A 13,041-nucleotide genomic window follows, 5' to 3' on the forward strand; every position below is an offset into this window, starting at 1 on the left:
TAATAATAATTATTATTATTATTATTATTATTATTATTATTATAAAACTTATATGCTTTTTAACAATTTCGTTTTCTTAAGCTAATTTATTAAATAACAAAAATATTCAGAAATCTTCCCCGTGTTTCAGTGTGGCTGTACTGAAGAAACTGTGAACGATTCATAAGTTCCGCTTTAAACTCGTTTAATATACAGTATTACTTAGTAAATTAAAATATAATTGAAATATTCATTTATTTTATTTTCTCTATTAACCCTATTACAACACAGTACATTGAATAATGACTCATAGACTGATGTTTTAAAACCTTGTATTTCTGTTTATTTTAATTAATTTCTGGTTACATCTAATGAAGACTTGACATTAAATTAATAAAAACATTTTACTTCATAAATGTAGGCTTAAAGAGAACAATGCTTATTACCTGCTTAAATTGAGTAACCAAAGATACCCTTGATCTCAATACCACATTTTCCTTTCATATTTTAATTTATTGAGTATGAATAGATCTGCTGAATTAGAACAAAACACGTACAGTTATTATATCGGCACATAAGGTTGTAGTTTGTAGGTTCAGATTCATTTTTAAAGTTAAACAGTATGAGGCCACATGTGGTTTAGAGTATTGTATTTAACTGGAACATTTTAAATATAATTGAAAAAACCATCTTACAACAGAAACTTTTGGATACCTGACTTCAAACCCACATTTCTGAAATAAAATGTTTTTATTTGCTGGTCTGATTCCATGTTATTGAACATGACTGTTTAAACATACTCCAGCATATGAAATCCATTGAAATGAATTCAGAAGCACAAATTGTAGAAAAATAGCTGAGTCACTGATTTCTACATCTGTTGCAGCTGAAACAATGTAGTTGTAGTATCATGTTCTTGTCAGTAGGTGGCAGCATGAAGGTGCTTCTGTGTCACATTTGTGATTTAAAAAGTTTTTATTAAACGTTGGAAGTTTAATATAAACATTTTATATAAAAACTTTAGTAAATGTGTTAAAAACATAAAACTTAATAATTAACTGAAAGAGCTTGAAAACATTAGTCTGTGTGTAATTATTTTATAAACTGCGTTTCACTCAGGTGAACTGAGGTACTGAACGAATAGTAATGGAAAAACTTAAATGAATAAGAAAGTTTACTCTAATGAGCTATCGCTCTTAGTTACCAAGGAGACATAAGTAATTTTCACTCAAGCAGCATTTTATTAGTTATTGCAACAACATCATCAGTGTTTTTTCCAGACTGATCTATTCTCACTAAACATTCCCTCCCTACGTATACTTGGTCTTGAATTATCAAGCAAGCAGTATGCAAGCGTTATGTTTTCCACCATACAATAAGAGTCACAACCCCAGTTTACACATATAACTAAAAGAGACTATTTTCTAAATTTCCACTAACAATAAACCTATCAATAAAGTTTGTAATTTCTTTTACAAAGAGAAGAAGCACAGCAGAAAATTCAAAGCGTTGAACCACACTCCATACCAGTATGTGGCGGTAAAGTTTGTTGCCAACCGCCAATAAACTCAAGAAGAAGAAGAAGAAGAAGAAAATTTAAAGCGGAACCACAAATCATTTCCTGTTTCTTCAGTACAGCTAGAGTGAAACACACAAACTATAAAAACAGAGCACGCGGGACAGCCTTGGCTTTTCTTTTGTTAGAAGACGGTTTGAAAACAGGTTTGGTGTTTTCAGTGAAAATGTCTTCAGTTCCGCCTCAGAGAGAGTTTATCAACGAGCAGGTAACTCCTGCTGGAGAAACATTCACAGAGTGGAAAGAAATCAACGTTAAGATGGAGGAAGAGATGGAGGATCAGCGCAGACTGATGGATTTTACCCGGATACCGAGGATCATCTTACACCGGATAGGTACGAAACACCTTCATGTTTTACTGATTTATCAGGTTAAAGAGAGTTTTTAGACAGATAAATAATCGTTGTGTTCGGAAACATATTTAAGGAATCGGCTCAAATTGTAAATATTAAGCAGAAGTAGAAAATTCCTGAAGAAATTTAACCGGGGCCTGCCAAAGTGGGCTCGTTAGTTTGGACCCAGCAATGTTATTCAATGCTAACAATTAGCATCAATGCTAAGCTTAGCTAAATAGTAGTCAATAGCCTGTGGAGAGTCACAAGCATGTTGACTAACATGGACTTGCACCATTCAGTTTGTTAAAATTAGTGTATAATCTAAAATGAGCCAAAATGCTAATGTAAACCTAAATGCTGCCAGTAGCATGTGGGCTATCATTAGAATGTTGTCTTACATGGACTTCCTACATTCAGTGTCCTAAACGTGGATAATAATTAAGAAAAATGGCTAAAAGCTTATTTTAGGGAAAAAGCTAATGCTTGCGCAGCAAGGCAGCGCCCTAACCTGAGAGGAAAAGATAATGCAGGCTAATATTATTGCACTGTCTCTGTGTCGCCCTGCGACAGACTGGCGACCTGTCCAGGGTGACCCCGCGCACCAGCACCTCCCAACCCCACTAGGGACAAGGGTGTTAGAAAATGGATGGATGGATGGATGGATGGATGGATGTCCCTGGTCTTTTTTGGATACAGTCACAAATGTAAATTTAAAATTTCTGATATATACATTTAAAGAGACGTGTTTATGTATTCTTAACTTGATGGTGCAAAAAATGTATTTACTACAAAATAGTATTCTTATCATGGTGATAGTTGTACGAACATGATTAACTATTGTATGAACGTAATAATTATATTGCATAAACATGATATTTCATGTCCAGGAGATAATATGCTTGTAGTGCAGCATAATGAAGGTTAGTACAGTAGCTAATATAATTCTTACTTAATTAATACTTTTCTTCAAGTTAACTTAGAAAGTGAGACATTCTTGTTACAGGTTAATTTTCTAAACTAAAAAAACGTAACTGTTAGCGAAGCTCAAAAATGAAACATTGGACTGATATTAATATATGATAGTAACACTGGTGTTATGCCAGATTTACCTATATTTTATTTGATCATTTTTTTAATCCGATTACTCTATTAATCATAAGAATAATCAATAGATTACTCAATTACTAAAATATTTGTTTACAACAACCCTAATTATTTTATTATTTTTAGTATAATTTTTCCAGTTACTTAATGCATCAAACCGTATCAAATGCTTTGTGCTTAGTCAGCCAGAGTTAATGTGCGCGGCCGCAGGAAGATCCGAAAAACTCGTCCCACAAACTTGAGCAGCCAGAACAATTTCTGTGATGCATACTAAAAACTCAACAGACACAAATGGCAGAGATACCAGAGCCACATTAGCAGCCTTTAATTAAATCTCCCGTTTGTTGCGCATTTCTGCGCAGTGCAGCGGATTCAACTCCTCATGCAGGGCCGGTCCAAGGCTGTACGAGGCCTGGAGCAGAATCTGACTTAGGGCACCTCTTGCTGCTTAAAACATCAGCATCTCTAACAGCTTCTGTGTTAGATTTAATCTGGGAGAGGGGGAGTAGTTTAATTGGCCAACCTAAAAACAATCTGCTATAATTGCAGTTTTCTAATAGAGCTTTGGAACTGACGTCACTGCGTGTGACGTTTACGTCGCTTGGCGCCATCTTGTAAGGCGACAGACCAAAACAAACTTTATTCCAGCGTCTTCATTGTGTTACCGACCGCAGTGAAGTTGTTTTCAAGTTGGATATTGGATATCCGCGCTCCGCGGAGTTAGGGGCGTTTAGCTCAAGGTTGATCCGATTTATGAACGCTGATTCCGGCCAGCTGTTCTCTACCGCTCCCTCCTCAACGCTCAGAGGTTCACATAGGGACCGTCCATTTCTGAACCAAACACTCCTGTAAATAAACGCCTTGTGACCAACTGATAGTAAAAAGTGGTAATTCATACTATTACAGGAGGCACACTATCCTCTATTAAAATTTAAGTCATATTCAGTATTTTAAATTATTTTAATATTGAATGATGTTTTCTTCAATAACTCAAAATCAGTGTGAAATTGTTCTACTAGGCTGTATAGATGAAGCACACCCATCTTTATTACATTATTACACCCAGATTTTTTATTTTTTAACTAATTTTATATTTTTAAAAAATTTCATAAAATGTATTTGTTACCTGTAATGTTCAATTACATAAAATTCTAGGTCAGGATCTATTTCATTACATGTTCACTTCTTACCTGAAATATGTTAAATACAACAAATATTTACTTAAAGTTTTTTCTATTTCATAACATTTACTTGTCACCTTTACATTTTACTCTGAACTGTTTAATTACACATTAAATATTTAAAGATTTAATGCTCTTTCATCTGGTTTGATTGCTTATATTAAATGTTTACTGCAAAATATCTTATTATATAATTGTTTACTTTAATCACATAAAATGTTTATTTAAAAATATAATCTTCCATTACATGTACATTTATTACCTGAAATATTTTAAATATCAAATTTATACTTAAAATGTGATTCATTTCATCACCTGTTTACCTGCAACTTGAAGTGCTTGAATCAAACGTTTCATGAATGTTTTACCACATTAAATGATTAAATGATAGAAAACAGACACTTCCAACTGAACACATAATTCAACACAAATGGTTCATGTTCCTCTCCAGAGTCTGCAGCCTTGCTGAGCTCTTCTCCTGGGGTTTCCTCCTCAGCCTCTCCAACTTGCTCCTCTTCTATAGCCTCCCCTACTGTGTTTTTATGATTTACCTCTTCTGGGGTAAATCATGAAAACACAGTAATTCTCTCTAACTTGTTGGTCCACCATGGTCTTGCTGTATTGCCTCATTAATTGACGCGCATGTCGGTCCGATGTTGTGGCGTTTACCTCGCAGTGACCCAGATTCAGCCTGGATTGAGCTAATATATTTCATACGTCGGTTTGCCTTGAAGAGGACGAATCAGAACACATATCAGTATTAATGCTGTAAATTTTATAACACTAGTAAAATAGTTTACTTCACAATAATGGAATAACCTCGATATCCACTGACAAAACTCGGACTATTGTACATAAAACGATTATGACACAACACCAAAAAAGTGAATTTAAACACTCACCAGAATGGAGATGTCTGGAGCAAACTTGTAGATATCTTGGGATGTTGGAGAAGGTAACATCAGGACGTCTCACCGCTGATACCCGGGATATTTGTCTCCTTTTCGTTAGCTCCGATAGTTTAGCCTACTCGCGTTGTTTACAGACAGAAAAACAGTGAAACTAAAGTCTGTTTTAAAATCTTTTTCCCGTCTCGGTCGTGTGATCGGACATTACATCCAATAACGCGGCAAGTTCGAACCATTGCTAAATAATTTCAAGTAACTTAGATTCAAAAATTCAAAATATCTGTGAGACAGTGGTTTTCTCGGTTATGTATATGGCCTCACAAGATGGCGCTCATATCCCTACGCCTAGAGCAATGACGTCACGTTCCAAAGCTCTGTTTGTATTTTTGAACAAATAGAGCTCAAACTCAAAGATTAAACTCACAGCATCTGATTGTTATGATAATAAAACAATCTAACTATGAATATTGTTCTTTAAACTTTTAGAAAGTAAACTTGTCAGCTCCTTAAAATCTTACATTTAAATGTTAAACAATTTAAATTAATTTATGTATGCTGAAACCATTCAATCAAATTCAGCAACATTGATGATGTGGATAAACAAATGTTACATTTATGAATGTGTGGTTTGTGTTAAAATATTAGCATTTATGGGCCCCTGAAGAACCTTATGGAGCCGCTGACTTAATTTGTATTAAACAGAAGTGAAAATAATTGATATTAATTTTATTTGTATTCTTTGATTAGTTGTTTTTTTTTTATTTTTTTTTTATTTATATTTTTATTCAAAAAAAAAGTACAATGTAAGGTACATAAAAATACGGTAACATGGGTTAAATTTGCTTTATCTTTTAACAACCCGACCCCACCCACCCACCCACATTCAACAGAAGAGAAAGAAAGAAAAAAAAAAAAAAAAATGACAGGGAGCATTACGTGTCGACAATACAACAATTTGTCATCATCAATTATATATATATATATTCATACATACATATATATAGATACATACAAACATATACATACACATCTTAGGGCTCTATAGGCTTATGGAGGTGATTCTATATTTTTAAGATTTTTAAAGTATTCCATCATAGGGTCCCACACCCTGTGAAATTGTCTTGTTGAGCCTCTAATAAAGTATTTAATTTTTTCTAATTTCAAGAGAGACATTAAATCAGTGAGCCAAACCGAGACTTTAGGTGGTTCAGAGGATTTCCAGAGTAAGACTATAAGTCTACGGGCTACTAAGGAGGCAAAGGCGAACGCATTCATTTGATCAGTAGATAGCATGTGCTCCTCAAGCAATACTCCAAAGATGGCCAATCCTGCAAACGGTTTGATTTTGGTATTAAACGCTTCATTCAATGTTTTACAGATGGATGACCAAAATTCGGTTAATTTCTGGCAATTCCAAAACATATGCGTCATATTTGCTGGGGCAGAATGGCACCGCTCACATCTGTCATCAATGTCCTTATAAATTCTTGAGAGTTTAGATTTGGTATAGTAAGTTCTATGGAGGATTTTTAACTGTATAAGGCTAAGCCGTGCACAGGACGATGTTCCATTGATTCTTTCCAGAGCACGTTCCCAGAAATGTTCAGAAATAACAGAACCAAGTTCTTCAGACCATGCAATTCTAAGCTCATCTAGTGTTGTTTCCTGAAGAGATGTTATTATATTTGAGATGTTTGCTATGTGCCTCCTGAGATACAAAGGGTTACGCAAAATCCTCTCAAGCCCCGAGTCTGCTGGAGAGGCAGGAAATACTGGACTTTGACTTTGAATAAAATGACGGACCTGGAAATATCTAAAAAGATCAGTTTTTTGTAATTGAAATTTGGCCGAGAGGTCAGTGAAGTTGGCAAAAACACCGTCTATATAAAAATGGTCACAAGTTTTCAAACCATTCCTCCTCCATAAAGCGAAGGTGTGATCCATCCTGGCAGCCGGGAAAAGGTGATTATTACAAATAGGACTATATAAAGAAAATTCTTTTAAATTAAAGTGTTGTCTGAATTGTATCCATATCCTAAGAGAGGAGGATACTACAGGATTATGGGTGAATTTAAAGGGTGAAAGTGGTAATCCAGTAGTAACCAAAGCAGAAAGAGAGGAAGAGGTGCAGGAGTTTGCTTCAATCCTACACCAATCCAGCTGCGGGCTTTGATACCAATATATAATTTTTTGGATATTAGATGCCCAGTAATAGTTTCTCATATTAGGTAAAGCCAGACCGCCTTTATCTCTGGGCCTTTCTAGAAACTCTCTGCGAACTCTAGCATTTTTATTTGCCCAGAGAAAAGAGGAGAACAATTTATTTAAAGACTGGAAAAAAGACTTAGGCAGAAATATTGGGAGACACTGAAACAAATACAAAAGAGGGGTAATACATTCATTTTTATACTGTTAATTCTGCCCGGAAGAGATAAGTAGAGACCGGACCATCTCTGAAAATCAGCCTCCAATTTAAGCAAGAGAGGTTTGAAATTCTTTCCATAAAGATCAGAGAACGTACGGGTGATGTATATGCCTAAATATTTAAATCCGGACTTTGATATATGAAAGGGGAGCGCATTGTCTGGTAGCTGAAGGGCTAGGTAGTTAATTGGAAAGCATTCACTTTTAGAGAAGTTTAATTTGTAACCTGAAAAACTTCCAAAGTCATTAAGAATATTGACAATAGTAGGAATACATGACACTGGGTCAGAAATATACAAAAGTAAATCATCGGCATATAAAGAAATTTTATATTCAGTATCAAACCTACGAATACCGAAGAAATTAGGGGTTGTCCTTAATTTTATTGATAAAGGCTCAATAGCTAATGCAAATAAAAGTGGGCTTAGAGGGCAACCCTGGCGTGTGCCCCTTGAGAGAGAAAATAAATGGGAAGATATCTTATTTGTAAGAACAGATGCTTTGGGTGATGTATATAACAAGCGTATCCAGGTTATAAAATTTAAACCAAAACCAAATTTTCCCAGTACAGTAAACAAATAATTAAATTCCACTCGGTCAAATGCTTTTTCCGCGTCCAGAGAGGCAACTACTTCAGGAATCTCCCCAGATGCAGGGGAATAAATGATATTTAAAAGTTTGCGAATATTTGTAAAAGACTGACGACCCTTTATAAAACCAGTTTGTTCTGTTGAGACGATGTTGGGTACAACCTTCTCTAGCCTTGATGCTAGCAGTTTTGCTAAAACTTTGACATCAACATTGAGCAAAGATATAGGTCGATATGAGCCGCAATCATTTGGGTCTTTGCCTGGCTTTAAAAGAAGTGAAATGGAAGCCTCTGTTAGGGTTTGTGGTGAATGGTTCTGATTAAAGGAATGATTAAACATTTCAAGTAGCAGGGGAGCAAGTTGAAGAGAAAATTTTTTATAAAACTCAACGGTATAACCGTCAGGTCCAGGTGATTTGCCATTCTGCATTTTATGAATGGAATCAATAATCTCTTGTAGCTTTATAGCTTCCTCAAGGCTGTCTTTGGCTTGCGTATCTACTTGTGGTATATCAATATTATCTAAAAAGCTAATCATTTTGGATTTGTCTTGCGGGGAACAAGATGTGTATAGTCTGGAATAAAAATCCTTAAAGGTGTTGTTTATCTCTATTGGATCTACAGTGAAAGATTGTGGAGTATTACGTATCTGAGGTATTAGACGGGACGCTGTTTTACATTTAAGCTGATAGGCCAAGAGACGGCCTGCCTTATCCCCATGTTCATAATATTGTCCTTTTAACCAAAGTTGGTGTTTTTCAGTTATTTCTGTTGACAATAGGTCATATTGGGTCATCAATGTTACCCTTTCTTTATATAACTCAGATGTTGGAGTGGTAGAATATTGTTGGTCAATTTGTTTTATTGATACTAAAAGATCGTTTGCTTTTTGCTTTCTTTCCTTACTCCGTGAGATAGAATAAGAAATTATCTTCCCTCTTATAACTACTTTAAGTGTTTCCCACAATATGGATGGGGATATGGAATCAGATCTGTTAAAATATATAAACTCATCTATTTCTTTACCAATAAATTCACAGAAATGCCTGTCTGATAGTAAAGAAGTGTCTAATCTCCAAACTCTTGGTTGTGTGACATTTTGAGAGAACAAAATATCCAGGGAGACCGGCGCATGGTCGGATTCAACAATAGGATTGTATTCAATTCTCTTTGTAAAAGGGAGAAGTGTCTTGTCAATGAAGAAAAAATCAATACGACTGTATGTGTGGTGAACATGTGAAAAATAGGAGAATTCTTTTTTGTTAGGATTAAAGAACCTCCATGGGTCAACCCAACCTGCCTTATCAGCAAACTCACCGAGGGCAAGAGACATTTTAGAGCGAGTTAAGTTTCTAGGGCTAGAGCGGTCCATAGTTGGGTCCATGACCGTGTTGAAGTCCCCCGATAGAATAAGACTATGTCTATTTAAGTCTGGGAAAAGAGAAGTGAGTTTATGTATAAAGCCCACATCATCCCAGTTTGGGGCATAAATACTGGCTAGAATTACAGGAGAGTTAAACAGCGACCCAGCTACCATCACAAATCGTCCCTGGGGGTCAGAGATGACCCGAGATGGTGTAAATAATATTTTTTTGTGGATCAGGATGGCCGCCCCTCGTGCCTTGTTATTAAAGTTAGAGTGAAAACTCTGTCCAATCCAATTCCTCTAAAGCCTGATTTGGTCCGCTATTTTCAAATGAGTTTCCTGTAGAAATATTATTTCTGCATTCAGTCTCTTTAAGTGAGAAAAAATCTTTGCTCTCTTGTTAGGCCCATTCATCCCTCTCACATTCCAGGTAATGAAACATGTTGGTGTTACACCTATATCTGCCCTAACACTATCAATGTTGTGCGACATATGACATCTTCAAAAAGGAAAAGCAGGCTGAGCATCTCCACATATCTGCCAGCAATAAACAAAGACAGCCCAAACAATACAAGACAGCAGAGCGGGGTCTCCGTCCAAAGAAAAGGAAAAAAAAACAAAAAAAAAAGAGATTAGATGTTTTTAAGACTAGTTGTGGGTTTAAATATTTTTTCACTGGCAATGTTTTCCCTTAACATATAATTACCCAGTAATATTTTTATTTTTACTGTCTAATTAATATCTTTTAATACAAAAACACGGTGGACCGCCTCGGCGCCCCTCCCACCGGGCTTAGCATGTTTTCTGGGGAAAACCCTGCAGTCTACCCACCTCTCTTGGAAAAAACTGTGTGAAAAATCGACACTTGCTTTTTTCTCCCTTTCTCTCTTGTTTTGGAAACCTGACTTTACTTCATGGTAATTACTTCTATTCCACCAAACAGGAATTGGCTTTAACTTCTGTCAAGAAGGTTTGGTTTCTGCCAAAACTTTATCATTGGAGCTGAACTGAGCCTGACTGAACATAATACAGAGTCTTTCTCAATGTTCTGCTTGGTGGCGATTTGCAGAATTGATTGGAATGCAAAGCGCCGATGGGTTTGTCATTGCAACATACGCCAGAGCGTTGTTGAGGCAAATGGGCCAATCGAGGTTGCTTACAACTTTAATTTTTGTTGCTACAATAATAAAGAACAGATGTTTATGCAAATGAGGATCGGAATGAAGACATGAAACCAAAACCATCAACAGGGTTTAAAGTGCTCAGTTTCTTTTTTAATGTGCATTAGAAAACAAGCTGCTCTATGCATTAAATGTTTTCAGCATAGAATTATGTATAAGACTCTAAGGAACTATAACAGGACTAAATCAAGCTGCTGTTTGAACTATTTTTGTCTTGGAGCCACTAGGTTTAATTATCGCCATCTTGCTTTCTCGCCTGGAGATCCATAGTATGTTTTGACTGATTTCTTGACCCCTTCCAGTCAGAAAGACTAAAGTGGTTAAGTACATTTTCATAATTATACATTTGTAATTTTAGTCTTTGGATCACTTGAAAAGGCTTTAAGTGATTAAAATCAATACTTCCTTCTTTTACTCATATTTAAAAGCTTTTGTTTTGTGTATCTGTGCAGATCTCTCACAGTGCTGGGTGTGTAAAGAGGAGGAGGTTCTCAATGAATTCAGCAACCAGGAGAGGAAGTTCACTTCAGATAAAGAAGAACCAGAACATCAAGAGTCCAAAGAGGAAGAGAAGCAACTCTGCATCAGTCAGGATGAAGAGCATCTTGTGCTGAAACAGGAGACTGATGACATGTTGGTGAATCCTCTTAATGTGCAAAGAATCCACAATGAAACAGAACCACAGAGGAACCAACTCATCTCTCATGGCTCTGCTGAGGATGAGAACCAGGATCAGGAAGGAAGCAATTCTGAAGACCCCGGAAACGAGAGAAAGGAAGAACAGAAACAAAAGGAGAGATTTGAGAAAATCAAAGAGCAGAAAAGCAGAACTGACACTGAAAAGCAAAAAAAGCACAAGAAAGCTCACGCAGAGCAAAAATTATATTCTTGTAAAATTTGTGATAAAACATTTTCTGGAAACCGTAACTTGATGGTACACGTGAAAACTCACACAGGAGAAAAACCTTTCACTTGTTCAATCTGTGGAAAACGTTTCACACAAAAAGGACATTTAACTCAGCACATGATAATTCACACAGGTGAGACGCCTTTCACATGTGGGAACTGTGGAAAAAGCTTCTCTCGAAAAGCTCAATTAAATAATCACATGATAATTCACACTGGTGAGAAGCCTTTCTCATGTGGGAGCTGTGGAAAAGGTTTCAACGATAAAGGCCAATTAAATGTACATATGAGAATTCACACAGGTGAGAAGCCTTTCTCCTGTGGGACTTGTGGAAAGAGTTTCACCCGAAAGGGCAATTTAGATGTTCACATGAGAATTCACAGAGGTGAGAAGCCTTTCTCCTGTGGGTCCTGTGGAAAGCGTTACAGTGAAAGAGGGACGTTAACTCGGCACATGAGAATTCACACAGGTGAGAAGCCTTTCTCCTGTGGAACCTGTGGAAAAGGTTTCTCTATAAAAAGTCATTTAAATGTCCATGTGAAAATTCACACTGGTGAGAAGCCTTTTTCTTGTGGGGCTTGTGGAAAAAGTTTCACCCATAAGGGCAGTTTAAATGTTCATATGAGAATTCACACAGGTGAGAAGCCTTTCTCTTGTGGAACCTGTGGAAAAGGTTTCTCTAAAAGAGGTCATTTAAATGTTCATGTGAAAATTCACACTGGTGAGAAGCCTTTCTCTTGTGGGGCTTGTGGAAAAAGTTTCACCAATAAGGGCAGTTTAAATGTTCATATGACAAATCACACAGAAGAGAAGTCTTTCTCCTGTGGAACCTGTGGAAAAAGTTTCTCTCGAAAAGATAAATTAAATAATCATATGAAAATTCACACAAGTGAGAAGCCCTTCTCTTGTGGGACATGTGGAAAATGTTTCACCCATAAATACACTTTAAATGTTCATATGAGAATTCACACAGGTGAGAAGCCTTTCTCTTGTGGTACTTGTGGGAAAAGTTTCACCTTGAAAACAACTTTAAATAATCATATGAGAATTCACACAGGTGAGAAGCCTTTCTCTTGTGGAACCTGTGGAAAAAGTTACAGTGAAAAACGGTCTTTAATTCATCACATGAGTATTCACACAGGTGAGAAGCCTTTCTCTTGTGGAACCTGTGGAAAAAGTTACAGTGAAAAACGGTCTTTAATTCATCACATGAGAAGTCACACAGGTGAGAAGCCTTTCTCATGTGGGACCTGTGGGAAAGGTTTTTCTCGAAAAGATAAATTAAATAATCATGAGAAGTCACACACATGAGAAGCTTTTCTCATGTGGGACCTGTGGAAAAAGTTTCAGGATGAAAAGACAATTACTTAAACACATGAAGATTCATGTGGGTGGGAAACGGTGATGTGTGGTGAGGCTGGTGAGCCACTGCCTTATGATGTATAAATACAGACACCATGCATGTTATTGTTTACTTACAGACATTTTGCG

The 13,041-nt window shown here is 36.3% G+C and overlaps 1 protein-coding gene across 1 annotated transcript; it reads left to right on the top strand.

Annotated features, from left to right (window-relative positions):
- Positions 1-1,630: 1,630 nt before the first annotated feature.
- On the top strand, positions 1,631-12,959 carry LOC111611172 (gastrula zinc finger protein XlCGF57.1-like). The gene is made up of 2 exons (XM_023346935.1): positions 1,631-1,890; positions 11,096-12,959. Exons 1-2 carry the CDS (start codon positions 1,722-1,724, stop codon positions 12,859-12,861), a joined length of 1,935 nt encoding a protein of 644 aa, XP_023202703.1. The 5' UTR covers positions 1,631-1,721; the 3' UTR covers positions 12,862-12,959.
- Positions 12,960-13,041: the final 82 nt, after the last annotated feature.

The sequence above is a fragment of the Xiphophorus maculatus genome, chromosome 14 (assembly GCF_002775205.1).
Source record: "Xiphophorus maculatus strain JP 163 A chromosome 14, X_maculatus-5.0-male, whole genome shotgun sequence".
Classification (NCBI taxonomy): domain Eukaryota; kingdom Metazoa; phylum Chordata; class Actinopteri; order Cyprinodontiformes; family Poeciliidae; genus Xiphophorus; species Xiphophorus maculatus.

Coding starts and splice junctions, on each gene's coding strand:
- LOC111611172 (XM_023346935.1), top strand. CDS start 1,722: ATGTCTTCAGTTCCGCCTCAGAGAGAGTTTATCAACGAGCAGGTAACT. Junction 1,891..11,095: donor GATCATCTTACACCGGATAG/GTACGAAACACC, acceptor GTATCTGTGCAG/ATCTCTCACAGTGCTGGGTG.